At 35.3% G+C, this 20,761-nt stretch overlaps 1 protein-coding gene across 2 annotated transcripts in view; it reads right to left on the reverse strand.

The window, feature by feature from the left end:
• Positions 1–20,761, reverse strand: part of LAMA2 (laminin subunit alpha 2) — a 622,418-nt gene that overhangs the window by 247,114 nt on the left and 354,543 nt on the right. For both annotated transcript variants that reach the window (XM_082475049.1, XM_082475048.1), the window contains exons 13-15: positions 14,312–14,413; positions 12,696–12,907; positions 4,189–4,300 (exon numbers count right to left, since the gene is read on the reverse strand). In XM_082475049.1, coding sequence (XP_082331175.1) covers positions 4,189–4,300; positions 12,696–12,907; positions 14,312–14,413 — 426 coding nt within the window. The remainder of the gene's footprint in view (positions 1–4,188; positions 4,301–12,695; positions 12,908–14,311; positions 14,414–20,761) is intronic.

Here is a 20,761-nt window from a genome sequence, read left to right on the forward strand (position 1 = left end):
TAATAAGTGATATATATATATATATCTGCAAATGTACTGCTCATACCCCATCTTCTTTCTTCAAACTTCCCAACTCTTTACACCTCTCTCTTAGCCAGTAATTTCATCTCATTAGTCACAGAGAAAATTAAAGCCATTGGAAGCCAAATTTCCACTACCAAGTCCACAAGCATAAGTGTATATTTCCATTTGTCATATTCCCCTCTGGAACAGGTATGCAGGATTCCTCATCCTCTCAAAGGAATATCACTGCACTTGTAATCTGTATTCCATTATCTATTGTCTTCCCAATATTTCCTCTCTGTGCTGCATCAGTAATAGCTTTCCTTTCTGTTGGATCATTACTATCAGCTTGAAAATATGATCTAGTATCTCCATCAAAAATCAGCTAACAGAAAAACAAGACAAAATTACTTCCTTAATATCCTATAACTTTCAGTTACCTACCTGTTTTTCTTTTCAGTAAGACTGCATTAAAAAGAATGGATATATATATATATATGTGTAACTGATTCACTTTGCTGTACACCTGAAACTTCCACAACATTGTAAATCAACTATACTCCAATAGAAGTTTAAAAAAAGAAAAAAATTTAAAAAAATAAAATGTCTTTTCTTCCTCACTTCCCTTTTATGCTTCATTCCATCCTAATCAGTCTTGTGCTATCACCACTTGATTAAAACTGCTCTTGTCCATGTCACCAAATTCCAGGGAGCCAAATCCAATGAACAATTCTACAATCAACACTTTATTGCTCTCTCATCAAGATATGGTTTAGTTGATTCCTATCTCCCTCAAAAGTCCTCTTCTCGAAACTTCCATGATATTACAGTCCCAAAGTTTCCACCCCATTTCTTTGCTGTCTCCTCTGCTTCAACCCACTTCTCATTGTCAGGAGCTCCTGGGGGCTTAGTCACTTTCTTTTTCTTTCCACGGGTTCTCCCAGGTCATTTTATTTAGTCCCCTAGTTGATGATTCCTTCTAAATACGTATCTCTAGACCAGACAGATATTCTGAGTTCAGGACCTACATTGGACATTGACAGTACACTTCATAGCTCTTCCAAACCTAATATTTCCAAAATGGATTGCTGATTCCATCCTCCCCATCACAACTGTTCCTCTCCCAGTTTTCCTCAGCTCAGTAAATGCCACCACATCCAATTGCTCAAGCTCATCATCTGACTCATTTTTAAAATCTTCAGTTTTTTCAACTCTCCCATGGCATGTCTATCAGTAAGTCCTATTGGTTCTACTACCAAAATATATTTAGAATAAACACATGTCTTTCTACATCCTCTGTCATTATACTAACAAACCACTATCATCATTGCATTCTACCACAGTAGCATATTAACCATTTTCCTTCCTACCATTCCTGCCATGTACAATATGTTCTACACACTGTAGTTATAATGACTTTTTCAAAAAAATATAACTCAGATCATGGCATCACCCAGCTTAAAGCCTTCTTTCCATTGCATTTAGAATAAAACCACAAGTTCTTATCATGCATGCAAAGCTCTGAATGGTCAGCCTCCTTCAATCATACCTTGTGCCACTCTCTTACTTGCTTACTAAGCTCCAGCCATACCTGCCCCCACTCAGTTCCTTGCTGACTCCAAACTCTGTTTCACTTCCTCCTCAGCTCCTTTTACCTAAGCTGACCCTAAACTCAGTTTAGATGCTACCGCCTCAGAAAACCTTCCTGACAACCTCTCATAAAGTAGTCCCTCCCATCTAATCTTCCTATACCCATTCTCAGTACCTCTGTCAAGGCACCCTGTTTATTTTCTTCATGGAATTTATCATATTTATCTAAATTTTCTTTGTGGCATCATATAGAAGAGGGAACTGAGATTTGAATTAAAATACCTTTTTTTAGTACCAAACTTTGCTTTCACTTCCTCACCTGTTCCACTTGTCAAGTGAAATGAATTATGATGATACTAGGAAAGTATGAAAATATTTGAAAGATGAACTGTGGGGGGATTTATAAGAAGTAGAAATGAGAAAAAAAGGATTCTGAATCAACACAGTGGACCCAAACAAAACAGAAGAGAATGATTTTATAATGGAGTTACAGAATGTGTTTTTGGTAAGCTAGAATTAAGACATTAATAGTCTTTGGAGTTTACTCAGCTTTTAAAGGATCCAGTGATATTAGTGATAACAAAACTAGAGTGCCTGGCCTTAGGAACTCAATAAAAAAGCAAATGAATTTAGGAAAGGATAGGAATAGTTAATAGTGAGTTTAAGAATAGGAAGTTTCAATAAGGAAAAGAAGGAATTATTAGAGTAGAAAAAACTAAGAAGCCAGAGAGAAACTCCAGAGTTCATTGTCTTCTGATTCAACTAAATTCTTTTATGGATTCCAAAGTAACTTTATTTATCAATTCTCATGTGAGAGGCACAGGAAGGTTTTCTTATCCCTACTCTGCTTCTTTGTTCTGACTCTTCCACACTCGCTTGCTTCTCTCTCTTCCTACCTAATTGTTACCATTATTTAGCATCCAATTTGAGGTTTTTCCACCCTAGGATACTTTCTGTGACGTCTCTCTCCACTGGAATTGCTCACCTCTTTGAAAGATTATTGCACTTAAGTTCTCTACCGGTTACTGGAGCCTTAATTATATAGGGCTGTGATCCAATTTTTCATAGGTATTTGTTCTGTCTCCCTAAACAGACTGTTAGCTCTTTAAGAACAGGGGTTGTGATGTAATCTTCCTGATAATCCCCTCAGCATCTAGGGCAGAATTTACCAAAGATTCTTAATAAATACTTTTGAAGAAAGAAAAGAAGAAACAAAATGCATAACCAATTAAATAATTCTAATATTTGGACAATTTTAGATTCAATGGGTATTTGAAATTTGTATAAAAGATGATGAAGAGCACTGAGAGTAAACAATGTGGGAATAAGTGTTAAACCAAGAATAGAATCAAGGTATTTATTATTTCAGTTGAAATAAGAACATAAAGGTTCAAAGAGAGCTTTCTGGTTTGAAATAAAAACTGCTAGGCTCTTAATAAAAAAATACTTTTCATCAAGTACAGTATTTATTTTACATGTAAAATCAAATTTGGGTTGAGAGAGCTAATTCATTTCCATGATTATTTTTCTCTTCTCTATTTGAATTTTGGAAAAGTGACAGTGAATTACATTTAGTTTTATTTCCGGATAGGTGAATCTGAGCCCAGTTAAAGAAAACACATTTGTCACCAGTATGACTCTAAGCCCTGAGTATCCTCTCGTAGCATGCATTATTTTAAAGTACAAGAGAAACGACAAAGCAAGGCCTAGGGTATTTCTGTAAATGGCATAATGGGGTAGTGTGCTGAAGTGGAACATCTTGGTACAGTCAGATGATTCCTTAAAGGCACCATTTTTAAAGAATTTAAGTTCCCATTTATCCGCAAGCCATGCCCTCTATCAGGGAAATGGTGTTTATATTTTTTTGACCAGATTTCAAGTAAAATCAATTTTCAAACTACCTAAAGAAAATACATAAAAGTAAATAAAAATTATCACCTTAGAATGACACACTGTGATATTAAGTAAGGAACATTAATCTTATTATAAATCTAGAATATTGAGACAGCAATAAATATCTCAAACTTTAGGTGCTAAACAAATCAAAGACCTGTAGGAAATTTTCTAGATTAAGGTATTTCTTCCATATATTATGTTCTGGACATTTTAAAGATTGAGTCCTTCAGATGACTGTGATTTGGTTGTATTCTTAGGAATAAAGTAGAGAAAGAATGTGGTACATAGGATTAAAAAATGTGGAAAGGGTGAAAAAGAAAAGAAATGGTGCTAAATTCCTCATAAGTACTCAGGTGGAAATGAAAGAGAAATATATTGAAATATTATTCCACCATGATTTATCCTATTTTATCAACAGATTAAATTGAAAACAAACACTTAAAAAAAATCAGATTTTTAGCTATATGCCATAAGGCAAAATACCTCTACAAGAAACCTAATCTCAAGATGGCATTATATGAGTAACACTATTTGAAAGTCATGACTTTTTCGCAGACGTTGGAGTTTCTTCTTTAACTAATAATACACTATCATTTGTGCAATCCTTGATGAAAAAACTAAGCTTATTTTAGAATAGTTTATGGAAAATAATGCTGAAGGAACTTAGAATGCACTGAAGCTATATTCTTGCAAACTTACTTCACAGGAGGAGCCAGTATACCCTGATGGACATTGACAAACTTCCACAGCTGCTGCAATGCTTCTGTCAGTAGGATAGGGGACAGCAGATTCAAGGCCAACAGAGCTCAGCCTGGAGCAGAAGGAAAAATAAATGGTAAATAAGCAACAAACTCCTAGGTGTTACATCTCTTGAGGAATAGTATAGAAACAACGATGTAAATATAAGCAAATTTTTATGTTGAAAAAGAAGGCAAATGAATATCCATAACTTGATGCTGTGGTCATTCATCATATTAGGCAAAGTCAGCCCAGTTAAAAGTGCTCACAACCAGTACCACAATCAAATGTTGAAAAGATATGACTATTCTTACTCATTTCTTGGTTTTTGGCTATGTGTTTTGATTACCCCCCCCTTTTTTTTTTTGAGATACAGAGTTTAAAATCATAGTTGAAGGGGCTTCCCTGGTGGTGAAGTGGTTAAGAATCCGCCTGCCAATGCAGGGGACATGGATTCGATCCCTGGTCCAGGAAGATCCTACATGCCGCGGAGCAACTAAGGCCATGTGCCACAACTACTGAGCCTGCGCTCTAGAGCCTGCGAGCCACAACTACTGAATCTGCGCACCCTAGAGCCCGTGCACGCCGCAACCACTGAGCCCGCGTGCTGCAACTACTGAAGCCCGTGCACCTAGAGCCCGTGCTTCCCAACAAGAGAAGCCACCGCAATGAGGAGCCCACACACCGCAACAAAGAGTAGCCCCCACTTGCCACAACTAGAGAAAGCCCGTGCACAGCAATGAAGACTCAACGCAGCCAAAAAAAAAAAAACAAAACATAGTTGAAGGAATTTTTAAAACAGAAAACATTCATATGACTGACTTATTTTTAATATTTAAACTAGAAAAGCAGAAGGACATTATTAATATTCAGTCCAACCTCTTAAATTTAAAGAAAAATGGAAGCAAAAAAAAGAAAAAGAAAGAAAAGAAAGATGGAAATTATTTTGGTTGCTTTTTCTCAGAGATACATCTTCATGTTGGTAGGCAAAAGTGAAACTTTTTCAAATGCTCAGTTGAATTAGAACTATTTTCCTAAATTGTTTTGGGCCTAAATTAAATTCACTGTTTTCTGTACTTACGGGCTTCATTTTATTGGTACTTCTGTACAATCTGGTGATTTTAGCACAGAGATTTGGTATCATTCCTTATTCCTAGGAAAAGCTGGCTTGGCCAAATTGAAAAATGCTGTTACATAAGTGGTATATATGTATAGTGTGTGTATGTATTTCTTTCCAAATATGCAACCAATATATATTCACAATTTAAATAAATGTCATTAGTGTCTTATTGGCTTTTTCCCATTAAAAAAAATAAAATGTAAAATGTTCATTGTTAAGAACACAAACTCAGAAGTCAGACAGATCAAGATTCATATCCTGTCTCTGACATTTACCAGTCCCGTAGCCTAGGAAAAATTACTTAACATCTCTCGGCCTCAATATCATCATCTATGTAATGGAGATAAAACAAGAGTCCATACATGATGAGATTGATTAAAGGATTAAATGAAATAATGAATGTAAAGTTCTTGATATAGTATATAACTCATATACGTGGTTATAAAATGTTAGGCATTTTATTAACATATATTTACTCTTGCAACAGGATCAAAATGACTACATGAGTAGTACAAGAAATATTATTTCCATCCCCAAAACTAGATTTTTGTCATTTTAATGTATTAAAATAAATTTTAAATAAACTCTAAGAGCACAAAATTAAATGACTGCTATTGATTCATAATAATAATTGTTTTTTTAAAATGATTGACAGATCTCCATAATACATAATATGCCATTATTTAACCATAAAAAAGATGTAACTGATTCTTGCTAGGGTATGCATTTTTAGTTGCTTTCTTAAGAGTGGTGGTAGATTTTTATTGTTTGGCGATTCACAATTACCAAAGAGCTTGCCAGTTTGAGAATCTATATTGTAATCAAGCCAGAGAACAAAGTTAATCAGCTCATTAAATGTATCTTCAGAAGTGACAACCTTTAACCAAGTCCTAAGCTTTTCAGCAACAAGTTTCTAAAATCTTTATTGTTTTTACCCCGATTTTCTTAATCCTACAAGCATTAAAAATCACTGTTTTACAGTGTTCAGGTTACATAGAGATTGAAAAAAATTTTCAAATGGTAATTTTTTCCACCAAATAAACTTGTATATGAAGTGTCACTGGCAATATTTTTTAAATTGAAGTGAAATTCACATAACATAAACTAACAACTTTAAAGTGTCATTTAATACATTCACAGTGTTGTACAATCACCATCTCTATCTAGTTCCAAACACTTTCATTAGCCCCCTGCCCCCTCCACAAAAAAAACCCTGTATCTATCAAGCAGTCACACTCTAGTCCACTGTTCCCCCAGCCTCTGGCAACTGAGAATCTGCTTCTGTTTCCATGGATTTACCTATTCTGGATATTTCATACAAATGGACATATATAATACATGACCTTTTGTGTCTGGCTTCTCTCTGTTAGCATAATGTTTTCAAGGTTCATCCATGTTATAACACATATCAGTATTTCATTCATTTTTATGGATGAGTAATATTCTATTGCATGAATATACCACATTTTCTTATTCCATTCATCTGTTCATGGATGGTTGGCTATTTCTACTTTTTGGCTATTGTAAATATATTGCTACAAACATTTGTATACAACTATTTTTGAGTGCCTGTTTTTAATTCTTTGGGGTATATAGCTAGGATTGAAATTCCTAGATCTGGCAATTTTTAACACAACAAATGGTTTGGAAGTGTTTCTAAAATAAGGATAGTACTTGTTTATGCTAACATGAGTTTATGAGTACTCCTTAAGAACAGAGACTCTGTTGTGTCATCTCTCTACCTAGCCTGATCACGTCAATACATGCTCAACACATTTTTGTTGGATGGATGAATCTCTGGATGGATAGAAGGATAGACAGATAGTGGGTAGATGAACAGATAGATGGATAAATGGATGGATACAAGACCAAATACATACATAAATGAATAAATAAATGGATAGATGAAAGGAATGTAGTTATATTACAAACAATGTGTAACATACTCCATAACAAATGATACACTGAAGCCAGGATCCACATTTCAGATGAATACAATCAGATAAGTAGAAGAAAACTTACTTGTTTTATCTAACAAAGAAAATAAATTGAAAACTGCTAGCATTAGGACTTGAGGTCAGAGGCCAGAACTCATCTGAATTTACTGTGACATCTAATTGCCTGCAATTAATGGACTGTCACATGACAAACTTGTATTTCTGATCACTTTAATTTCAGAATTAGAAGAGTTCATGATTACTTACTAGTTGATTATCATACAAAAGACTATCACAACTTACTAAACAGCAGCCTGGTCAATTGTATATAGATATAATCCCAGGATTTTCAATATAAAATTAATGAGCAAAACATAAAGAAAGAGTACTGGAATGTTTTAAAATAGAAAAATGAGTAATTGATTGCTTTAAGAAACAATTTAAAATAGAACAAAACAAAAACTTAATATTTTCAATGAACTGCCAACCTTCATTTGTCTTTTGAAATAACAGATGTTCCTCTCCTTAATCTATGTAACCATTTTGAGCTCTGAGAAATTTCAACACTCAAACATCTTTCCCAGCAATATTCCACATTAGTATTCACTGAGCAGTCCCAGTGTTCATTAGGTTCTATTTGTTAAATGGGATTTTAATGTGTTTAACAGTTTTTAGTGTTACTCATGAAGAAGGCTGAAGTTTATTCTTTTTCTCCCTTCAATATGGTCATTTTATTTTCTTGATACAGGCTGCATTCATTTAAATACATAATGCTGGTAGTAATAAAGTACTAAAGTTTGGAGATGCATGAACTGTCAAAGATTTGTCAACTAAATCAAATGTTTTAGCTGGCTATTTCTCTTTATTATTATGAGTGGGAAATACAGATAAGGTGATGGATGAAGAGAAAAGACATAATTATATAAGCTAGTATTGAAAATATTGGAATCATATAAGAAACACTGTCCTGGAACTGTCTTAAAGATTGTTCTTAATATTTTTGTTTTCCTATATTTTCCACCAGAGTTAGCTATGTCATGCTTCACACACAAAAAAGAATAAAACCCAAACTATTCTTTAAACAACAGGACATTTGATCTTAAAACTCGTTTAAATAATTATTTTTAATTCACCTTTTTTATATAGAAGATATCTATTTAATTCTACTTAAACAAATGTTACTTCAGGTTGGTCACCATAGATAAAGATTTTATCGCTGTTCAGGTGCTTTGTTCTATTTCATTTTTGACAAAACATAAGATGATGACTTAGAACTTCCTTTAGCCTCTGTCCTGTGGAAGTTCCACAAAGTACTACTCAATTAGTGAAGGCTGATCATTTTTACCTCATTCCTAAAAATGCAACAGAATCATTCACTGGTTCATTCAATGTCTGAGTGGGCCATCTGGGAACGAGCTAGACATTTTCTCCAAACATTTTCAATCCCTTACCAAGTAAGGAAAATAACTGACAGAATCTGCTATTGTTGCAGCCATTCATCAAAAATATATTAAATGCTAATATAAGAATTCATCTCTTCCTCCCTAGTTCCACCACGATGCTCTATGCACACTTCCACTGCACTCTTTATTATACTACCATAAACGTTACTACATGTCTGCCTTTCATACTCGACTATGCCTTCTTTGAATTCAATGATCCTTTATCCATCTTTGTATCCTCTTTCCTTAGCCTAGAACTATCACATAATAATTACTGTGTACTGAGTGTCTTCTGTGCACTATCATGGGAACCTGAGACATAGCTCCTTTAAATATCAATGAAACTAATGTGGTAATCATGTTTTTGTCCACATTTACAAAGGCAGAACCTGAAGCTCAGAGAAGTAAAGTGCCTTGTCACTATAATACCATTAGCAAGTGGTGCAGCACAGACTCAAACCCAAACCCAATGGTTAGCCTGTTACTTGACATTGTCTCCCAACATATACTAGATAGCAGGTCAGATGTTTTGGATACATCATTTTCTCACCTTAGCATTCAATCTTGAAAGTTAGGTATTCTTTTTGCCATTTTACAGAAGAGAGAGCTGCGACTCAAATACACAGGGAAGGCACTCAGTAAATGCTGGCAGACTGAATGAATCCAATGTTACAGAATAGATTTGGGAGGTAGTCAAAGATAATGGGGAGAAAACACATGTGGGCATAAACCCTGGCTGAACCTCTTCCCAAGAGCAACTTACATAAATCTTTTTAAAAGCCTGAGAGCCCTCGTCATAATAATTTCTTCAAAATGCGATTACCTGTATCATTAATTTCAAAAGGTAGAAGTATACTATCAACACTATTTCTACAAGCCTCAAAACACTCCTTTGTTTCTAAGGATTTTTCTAGATTATTTATTACATAAATTCTGCGTAATATTTTTGATACCCACACCAAAAAATTTACTATTAAAAGTCATGTGAAAACATCTTGCCTTGGAGAAATTTCGTATTTCTTTTCAAGCAATAAAGACACATGGGTTGTATCACAATAAAGTCATAATGGGCTCAGTTATGCTGTGGTAACAGACAACTCCAAATTCTCAGTGGCTTAACAGAAAACAAAATTTACTCATGTGAAATCCTCTACAGGTCTGGGTAACTATTCCGGGTAGCTGACCTATGTGTGCTGTCAATATTTCAGGCTGTTTTGATCTTCTGGCAGCTAAGTAAGCTCCATAGAGTCTCAAACTGGCAATTCAGTGCTTTTCCAGGGTTTGGGGGGAGGAGGAGAGGACTAATACGTCATTTCAGCTCACATTTCATTGGCCAAACCAAGTCCTATGACCACATCTACCCTCAAAGGAAATGCAATATTCCAAAAGGAGGAGATTAAAAATTTGATGAACTGTACTAATGTCTACTGTAGGGTATAAGAAAAAATATCAAGTTAAATATCAAGGATGCTACTAAAACTAAGGTTTGGTGAATTTAAAGGAGAAAGATACACAGTTAGGTTAAGTTGATTTCTCTTACATTCTTAAAGGAAGAATGAAAAATTTTCCATTTTTATCTTCATCTTATCAATGAGGACAATGAGAAGGAAATCAATTAATTTTATCGTATGGGCCTCTCAGCATTGTTGAAAAGAATGACAGCAAAAATGGTCTCAATTTTAGAAATATCAGTCCATGCTTTATTCTAGATGTCTCCAAGTCTTAACGGTACTTGGAAAAAATGGTATTCCCTGGAATAATGCAGGTCAGATAGAAATGCTTCGGATTTGTGTGCTGATTTGTCATTAGCAAAATGCTTTTGCAGTCCTCTAATTCCATTCTCATAGTGACTTTCTGACGTTGGCAAGCAATTGTCCTCATCCTTATTTTACAGATGAGGTGATTGAATCCAAAGAGGTCAAAATAACACTTATGTTTACAACTATTAAATAGCTAAGTTGAAAACAGAAGTCAAAATCCTGACCTGCAGCCCACTTCTCCCTCCACTATTCAATTCCAGTTCCTCCATAACGGGAGGAACGTAAGCCCATTTGCTGAGAGAACTACCCTGGAAATAAATCTTCCTTAAGTAATTCTAAACATGAATTTCTGTTGAGATAGCTTCAATTTACTTGTGCTTGCACACAAGCTGTATACCAAGTTGGAAGCCTACTGTGCAAGACAAGTTGAAATCAATTCAAATGATGTTTTACAAATATGACTCAATCTACTAGTAGATCAGAGAGAAATAAAATATAACAAGCGTACTGACTCGGGATTCATGCTGACTTTCAGCTCACCTGAAGTGGGTAGGAGTTTCAAATATGATATGGCTTTCACTTCTTGAACCACAGTGCCTTACAAAATGTAGGCTGCAGAAAGCATCACCTGCTTGGATTAGTTCCTGTGTCAGATCCCAGAGCCACACTCTGTGAACACGTTGTTCGTGTATGGGAAAACCTCAGCAGGCTCAAATGAAACTAGTGATTTTAAGATGGGCAGACACTAAAATTATCTGACATGAATCAGGGGGATTCATGTCTTTGGGTTAACTAGTCTGAGAAACAATGCTGGCAAAAATAAATAAGTCCCCCAGCCACTTTTTGCCAATTTGTTTGTCATTTATTTTGAAATCCAGAGGACTCATCTCGTTGTACTCTTTAAACATCGTGGCAATCTCTATTTACTAAATGTGAAAAGACATAATTAATTCCTAAGTGCTGCTCCTCATCTTCATGGCATTTTAACCCAGCTTCTAGCAGAATTGACTATGCAGAAGAGGTACATTGTTTGGCAGTGGTTCTGTTTATGAATCTGCGATACTCTCCTTTGGGAGATGGTAATGATGATTACACTTAGTTAAAATACTACAAATGAAAGACAAACTAGGCCATGCAAGCAAATGAAGGAGGTAGGGGAGCATCAGTAATAAAAAAAAACCCTTTTGCAGATAAATCAGTATTGGAGATATTGCTTTGATTATGGGTATGCCAAGTTGTCGGTTTGGGGTCACATTTGGTCATCTAACTTAACCTGATTTAGGACAAAATTGCCACGAGAGCTTGTGTTATTTACTATTAGAGTAGAAAAGGAGAAAGGAAAAGAGCTCATTCAGACACAAAGCTAAAATTTTGTCAGAAAAATACATCATTGTTTTAAAAATGGAAAGCACAGCAGCCTACAGTCAGCCCCTTATGGATGTTTGGTTCAAGTCAGGGAGCTCTCTCTTTAAGTAAAAAAAATGGAGAACAGAAAGGAATAATCCTTTGAAAGTGTTCTAGGTAAAGAGCACTTTACATAATTATCACATATAATTTTCACAACGACCCTAAAGGTAGGCACTATTTTCTCCACTTCACATTTGAAGAAATCAAGTTTCCACAAGGACCAACCACTTGCCAAAGGTCACACATATAATAAGCAATACAGCTAATTTAATTCCTAGTCAGGTTACCTCCAAAGCTCATACTTTCCTTTATATCATGCAGCCATTACAGTATTTTTTTTAAAAAACTTGTAGTTACTTAAATGAAGGTGCTTATATTTCTCATCATAAACTATATACTATTAAGTCAGAGACGACTGAATTAATTAACGGAAGAAAATATTTTACAAACCACTTTCTGAATACGGGTATCCTGGAATTGTATCACTTTAGTTTTCCACTATCTGAGTCATCATAAAGGAGACTCTTTTGCAGTATAGCATTTCTTGGTATGGGAATCATTCTTATTGCATGCTCTGGCAGAATTGAGAAAGAATCATCAATACTAAAAAAGGACTAAGACAAATTTATCTTGGGTACGTAAAATTTTAAAGCTTAATAGAAATGCTTTTCAGAAAACCAGTGCTCCGTTCTTATCTACTATTTGAAGACAGCAAACCTTAGGGATCTTCAGTCACTCAGCACATGCGTGTTTGCCCCAAGGTAAATGTGTGAACACTGGGAGGTGCAGTTCTTGAGTTTACCTGAAGATGGCATCCATCCCAAGGCTGTATGTGATTTGTATAAGGACTCTCTTTAAATTCGCAAGCACGGTCATAAACTCTTTCCTACTGACTGGGAAATTTGTGCCATGTATGGTAAATAAATCTTCTTTAAGTGACAACACATTAATATGTTCTTCAGATGGTTGCAGATATACCTCATCGTGGGCTGTGCTGATTCTCAAGTCATTTCCCTAAAGAGAAAAAGAAAGTATAAAAGGGTAAAACTGTGAAAAAAAGGGATTCTCTTCTCTGTGGATTATCCTCAGTAGGTTTTTAATTTCAGGTTAGCTTCCTCTGTCAGTCAGCATATTTCTAGTATGTATAAAAGACAGAGAAAACAATTTAAATATTAGCCTTAACCAGATGCATCACAAAGTATAAGCTTCCCGGCTATGCATGACTTTGCTTCCCCCATTAACTAAAATAATAAATACCTGGCAACTAACTCATAGATATATGTGATTACAAATGTCTCAGTTTTACAGAAGTGTACAAAAGTTGCATATTTCAAATATACTGTTTTATGGTGAATGTGGGTTGTATAGGAAAATAGGGAAGAAAACTTAGAACAGTGTATGAAGCTATTGTTTTAAAGGACTCTTCTATCTGGGGAAAAAAACACAAACAAACAAGAAAAAACCCTGCAGTTTAATGTTCACAATAGGATAATGGCATCATTACCATTTGGGTTAACATTTTATCTTAGTTCATTCGTATTAATAATATTTAACTTCTCAACATTTTACATTTAGAGAATCCCTTTTATCTCAAAGGAATTCCATGACATACTTCTAGTTTCATACACATACATATGTAATGATATATATCACCCAGATCACTTCATCGAATACTGGGAACATTCATTTTGGGGAAAGAATTTTTTTTATTGATTCTCATGCCTGAAAGTTTCAAGACAAAAAACAACAGAGCCTCGTGCTAAATCAACATAGATCCATTTGGACTCATAAATATGCATGAAATGTGTGTTTTTGTGTGAGTTGAGGGGAGGAGGGCATGTATTATGTGAAAGGAAGAGTATGAGAAAGGATGGAAGACAGCCTTTGTGATAACTTTAGGCTTCTAGCATTTGGGAACTGCCTATGGCCCTCCAAATCCCGAAAGCAGTTTCTCCTATATTTTTCTTACCTAAATTAGGAGTTTTGAATTCGCTTTAACTGTACCTAAATAAATGTTTCCTTTTCCATTTACTTCTACCTAATATAAACAAAGAAATAAACAATAAAATCTACTTGGAAGCAAGGAGAGATGGAAAGAGTACAACTATGTAAATCAGCCATTTGCCTAAATACTTTCAGTATCCTTATATTCTTGGGAAAATGGTCATTAAGTTTTAAATTTAAATTCCAAATCTGCTCTAAAACTCCCATTTACCATTGGAACCCAATGCCTATGCTCAGTCTTCTTTTAGCTATGTCTCAGAGTGAAACATAAGACTGGCATAAGAAAATTCCCAAAATATGATATTTTTCTCTAGTAGTATGTAAATTAATGTTAAACTAGCCAAGTAAGGAATAACCTCAAATAACATAAGAGTGTAAAGCAGTTAAATATAAATGACACTTTCCATACTCTACCTCTAAGATAATCATAAGCTGGAGTATGTGTTCTGTATCTTCCTCCTCTTCTTCGAGGTCGTATGATATAGTAAATGTCAATTGTCCTCCAACTGCTGTGAGCTACAAGAGAGGAGATGCGTAATCATTACAGGACTGGAGATGGGTCATTAAATCATGTTTTACTTATTATTTTAAAATTATTACATTGTTCTAGAGGGCAGGATTTGGAAGAAGCAGAAATCATGAGCGTGCAGACTGAGAATGACAGACATTTCTTTAGGAGTAACCTTTATACGAACCTTACCCATCAACAGCAAGCCTGACACAAATATAAATTCATGTATTATTTTCCCTGGTATTGCAGGTTTGCTGAAATAGGTTAAGTTCCAGGGAACCAAACACAGCCCCTCCTGTCATTCTCCTAGTGTGTAGCTTGAGCTTTAAAATTCCCAAACAGAGAAGGATCTTTGTTAAAATTGGGAGATTTCTACCCATCCCTGAGGGTCACTCACTTTCTGTGGGTCTGAATGCTTTCAGCAAAGACATCACTCCATTTCACAGGCACTTTACCTAGACTATAAACTAAGCTGGGAAATGTTGTTGGTCAAAGAAAAAGAAGTGTAGCAGCAAATTGTATATCATGATAAAATTCAATCAAAACTCCCAAAGAAGATACACTTTCCCCTGTGCAATCAAATATGCTTAGTTTGAATGAATGCTGTTATCCCTTTTCGTTAAGCAAACTTCTTTCCTTCCAACTTGCATGCCGAGCCCCATACAATGTATGCTTGAGGTTTACATCCTCTGACATTGACAGTAACCTTGCAGAAAGGATAAAAAAATAGGAAAGCAAGATCATTTACAGGACAGGAATCAACATTGGAGCTTGAGTGACAGACTCGATGCAAATGCTGCAGTGCTTTTTAAAAAATTCCATCCCAGCATTGTAAATAGACGCTCATAAAACAAAGCTGATGATTTGTATTCTGCAGTTTCCTCCATGCTGACAAACAGACCCAGCTTCGCAGCCCTAGGCTCTTTGTGGCCTCTCACAGCAGACCCTGACCACAAAGCAATTCCCGATGATGTTCTGGATTGAGGAGGAGGAACCCGGATTCCTCTCAGAGTTGTTCCACAGGGAATGGAACATAGCTCGCCATGGCTGATTAAACAGGGTTTTTAAATTGCAGCTCCTTAATGTCTTCTACGAGCTCATTACAGGGAGCTCTATAAGGAACTAAAATTCAGAAAACTTTTATTCCCCTGCTCCACTGAGAAATAGCCCTATTCTAATGTCTTTTCATATATAAAATAATAAATATCTCTCTGGACTATAGCCCTTGGCATTATTGTGAGTAATGAGGGGTGAATCTATGTAAAAGGTTTTTGGTTCTATTAAGATAAGCTTCCAAAATTTCACATAGCATGCTTGTTCAAAATCAGCCAGACATTTTCTCAATGACAGGAGTCTAGAAAGGCAGCAGAAAGAATGTTTCATATATTTCAAAGAGGACTTAACTATTCAGAATTTCCTAAATTAATAAAAATATTTAGTAGGAGGTAGGGATTGAGTTTGGGAAGGACATTGGGACATAGATCCATAATGTTGCAAACTTTTGAGCTTCCAAATGTATTTTGATTGTTTAAAATTTGGATTACATGTTATTATTCTTCTGGAATATGTTTCTCTAAAAAATAAAAAGACCAATGTAAATTAACTCTTAATTTCTTAAATCAATTTGAGAAACTTAGAATTAAAGGTAATTCCCACTTTGCCAATAAAAAGAGCCAAAGTGTGTGTAATTTGAGTATCCCACATGTTAAGACTTAAGATGAAATAGAAAAATGTTTGATCTGTTACAATATTTGATTTGTCAATGTACTTTCCATACCTGCTTATAATCAAGTCATATAGTATATGAGATAATATAATATGGGAGAGTAATGAGGGTGGAAACAGGGAAAAAGGAACAAATAACTACATAGAAAAAGAGAGGGGCCTTTTGCGGGTCAATGATAATACAAAACATGAACTAAGGAGTAGAATTAATTCAACCTATTTTCCTGAGGGCTTATAACAATAGTAGTAATCATAATAATGAAAAATTGGTTTCTCATTCACATTTCATAAAACAACTTTTTTCCAAACTCTTTCATGCATATTTGATACCCATGCTTTGGCAACATTAGAACCAGTTTTTGAATCATCTAACAATTTTCATGAGTGAATCTATTTTGCTTCCACCTAAGTTGTGAAAAACAGGAAATTTTAAATAGATGCATGATACTGTTACCAGATGTTTTTTCCCCAAACCACAAGTGTTCATTTCTATAATATTAAAATCATTGTCTACTTCATTCACCCTAAGGTGTGTATTTATGATTACCTCTATAAAACTACTTAGTCAAGTACTTAGGTAATTTTTTAAAAGACTGTTTAAGATATCATCCTTCAATTTAGAGATGTACTTCCTAGGAATAATTACTTATTCTCTGTTAAACTCATTTGCCTCTATTTTTCCTTCAACTCCATAAAGTAATCTCTTCATAAGCAATAAGACCAAGCACTTCCTGGTGGTGTTTCCAGCTAATGTGTCTTCCCCAAAGAGTACATACCATTGTAGGGTCTTTGTAATGATTCAATTATAAGATAACACCTTCTTTTCTGAGGAACATTGCTTTTTGGGGGAAAAAGCTTCGCGAATACTCAGAATACAAGTTGTCCTTTCATATATGGCTTGGATGAAGAATTCTGTCTCTTCTCCATCAATGTACTGCTCCATATTCCAAATGCCATTTTTACTTGGCTCCTCCACATGCTTGCTTCTCCACTCTCCTATAATTCCTTCAGTATCCCAATCTTCACTCTCTCCATCAAATCAAATGTGCACAGGGCTGCAAGTCATCAATTAACTTCGTTGTGTCCTCTAGCTATTATCTCTGGTTATTTGTTAGTTTTGCTGTCAAACTCTAAGATATGCGGTATTACACTCATTTTCTTTATTTCTACCCATCCACCCTTTTTTTATTTTATCAAGCTGCAGCCTGCTTTCCACCCTTAGTACTTCACTAAAAGTGTTTCTTGAAAGGTCATTTATCAGCTTTATCTAGCAACCACTAATGGGCTTTTGTCCAGTTCTATGTGTCATGTGATAATTCTTAAGATTCTTGACTCCTTGGTCTTCTACTATATTAAACTTTTCTGATACTTCTTCCCCTGGAGTACGACAGAGGTCATACCTCTGTCTCTGTGATAGATACATTTTTCTTCTATTCTATACTCAGTGTATGGATGTCTCCAAGACTCTTACTCTCTTTTGGTTATCCTTTCTTATTGACTTTCCATTCCTCTCTCATGGATTGAACTATGTTCATACCTGGTTTCTCAATCCGTATCTTCTATCCTGTCCCATGTCCCTGTATTAATTTGCTCCTGGTGTCATAACAAAGGACCAGTGACTGGGTAAACAACAGAAATCTGAGATCAAGATGTCAGCAGGGTTGGTTTTTCTTAGGCCTCTCACCTTGGCTTGTATTATAGATGGTCATCTTTCTCCTGTGTTCTTCCATGGTCTTCCTTCAGTGTTTGTCTCTGTCCTAATTTCCTCTTCTTATAAGGACAACGGTCATAGTGGATTAGGGACCACACTAAGAGCCCCATTTTAACTTAATTAATTAATTGGAATAAAAGATCCTTTCTCCAAATACAGTCACATTTTGAGGTTCTGGGAGTTAGGACTTCAACATACAATTTTGGGGAACAATTCAGCCTGTAAAAGTTCTGTACTGAATGATTGTTCAGTAATGTATCACACACTCAACATACCCAAAGTTAATCTTATTATCTGGGTCGTCCCAGGAAACAACTATTTTCTTAACTTCCATGAAGCATAGGTCAAGCCAATTGCTTTGTTTCTCTACTGTAATTTGGAAACCATAGGTACAACATAATATTGTTTTCACTTTATTTTCTGTATCAGATTAGTGCCTCAATCCTATTCCTTGAAATGCTTCTTGTCTAACTTTCTCTTCCCATTGCTACATCACACTCACTAGGTCCTCATCAAGCATTTGAATTCAATTCCCTGACTTCAGTCTTCTTTTTAGGGGAAAGTGTTATCAACAATCAATTCTGTTGTTGCACTTACCTAATGAAGAACCTCTAGTGGCCCTGGGATCTATGATGTCATTCAAGTTTCTGTGCAGTTTCAATACTCTGTAGGATCTATCTAGCCCCCTGTTCACAAAATCTGTGCAGAGATGTCCCAGGGCACTTCAGTAAACTCACAAAGGCACTGGAGGATGTTGTAAATGTTTGAAGGAAATACAGCAATACTATATAATGGTTGGACTCCACACAAACAACTAGCTCTAGGTAGTTCACAATTTTAACAGATAATGCTATATTCCTCTAGAGGATGTTCTCAAAATTTTGAGCTATGTTTTTGTTTACTTGCATTTTCAACCATGTCATATCTTTGTTAAGCAAAGTTTTCAGTGGATGCTGTGATAAAAACAAAAACAAAAACAAGCATTGTACAAAAATCAATGTGAAACAGAAAATAAAGGCAGCAATGTCTGATCTGATTCTCGGTTTTGAGAACTTGAATATTATTCAGCACGAAAGATCCCATTAGTAAGTGATTGTGGTAATTTATGAAGAAAAGAAATATTATATTGTCTAAATTTATGTGCATTATTTTTTAATGATTGCTAAGTTGTTAAATTACAAATATTTATTAAGTTGTTTAGCCCTAACTACTGCAGCATATTTCAGTTGATCTAGAAGGCATTGTGAGAAAAATATGGAGACACTAAGAATACCACAAATAGAAAAAGTTTCAGAACTCCCAATCTAGCCTCCGTATCTATCCATTCTGCTACTTGTATGTGCTTAAAGTAATTTTCCTGCTGAAATTCTCATTCCTACAACTCTCTGACCATTCAAATGCTGCTTTTCTTTCTTTGCCTGGCTTATGTCCCGCTGGACAGAAGACTGAGGGAAAAAAGTTCTTTCAGTGATATTCTTAAAGTCTACTGAGAAGTCAGTGGCAACCACAACTAGTAAAAGAGCTAAAGGATTGAAGAACAGGTAGAGCTCTGTATAAACCAACTCATCCAATAACATTAAAGAATTCTAACCATACATCACATGACATTGGTAAGTTATGTGTACTGTGCATAACTTTAACTTTCCACAATTTTGGACTTTGTAGACTCTATTAATTTTATATTTGAGGTTTTCATATTAGTCCTTTTTGGGGACAATATTGATTTCTCTAATTTTACAGAGCACTGCATGTACAGCCAATAGAACATTTCATTTTCTCCTGCTATTTAGGAACTAAACGGTCATCGTTCTATGGGCTAGAGAAATATGCTTTTCCACAGGTAGAAGTAAGTGCAATTCCAGTTTGCTTTAGGGCCTTTCTTATATTTACTGGATGGATTAGACTATATCTACCAGAGATGAAAATTATATTCCTTTTCAATACAAAGAGAAAGTGAATTTAATGAAAATATTTCATTCCATAAGAGTCCCCAAAGACCTAGCCTTTTATCTTTCCCCTTGTCTATTAAGCAAAATTCTCTTTGGGGAGATTCAGATATCAAATTGCGAAGGCACTGCAAGACAAAGCACCCATCCATTCCTGGAGATGGTTCAGTGCTAAGCCCTTCACTCTCCTGATCCTCAAACTCACCCCAGTAAGAAAAGAGCAATGCGAGTAGCTGTTTCCCATGAATACCTGTTCTAATTCTACCTTCAGGGGAAAGGAACAGCTTGATTGCAAGTAACATTATAGTTACTATGCAATATATAACCTAATGTCACACTTAACAATGTAGTGTGCATGCAGCACATTGCATTAAAGATCTAATGAGGCAGGAAAGTTTTTCCTCATGAGTGGAAAAGGCTAAAGTTAATTCATAAAACTAAGCTTTACAAAAGCATTTAGTATTAGGTTTTGCGTGTTCTAGCCTCTCTTTCCCCGCCCCCCCCCCCAATTTAAGAAGTATGGATTGAGAGATGAAGGGTGGATGATCTATGGAGGACAATATATCTGCAAGGAAATTTTTCTCAGAAAAATAAGCCTGGGATATTTGGTCCTCTGATGTCAGAACACCATCACTCTTATTCCACAAAATGGGGTGTGAAACCTAATATTTGCTTTTCTTACCAGAGCAAATATTTCAGAAGGGATATACTAAAATCAAATGAGGAAAAGGCTTTGTAATATTGAGCAGGATAAGTGAAACAGAGCTGTCAATTTCAATTTAGTATCACAAAGAGGGCAGGCGATTCATCCTTCTAGATTCCAAAGCCCCAGAGTATTAAACTCTGAAAAGGTATCCTCCCATTTAAGTGTTTATTAATGTGTCTATTCATGAAGCTCTTTTTCAAAACAGAAAAAGTATTCCACTACAGGTTTTGTTATGCTCTTTTGTACATTTATAACATTGAGATAA

Source organism: Balaenoptera physalus, assembly GCF_965194825.1.
Source record: "Balaenoptera physalus genome assembly, chromosome: 9".
In the NCBI taxonomy this organism is placed as follows: Eukaryota; Metazoa; Chordata; class Mammalia; order Artiodactyla; family Balaenopteridae; genus Balaenoptera; species Balaenoptera physalus.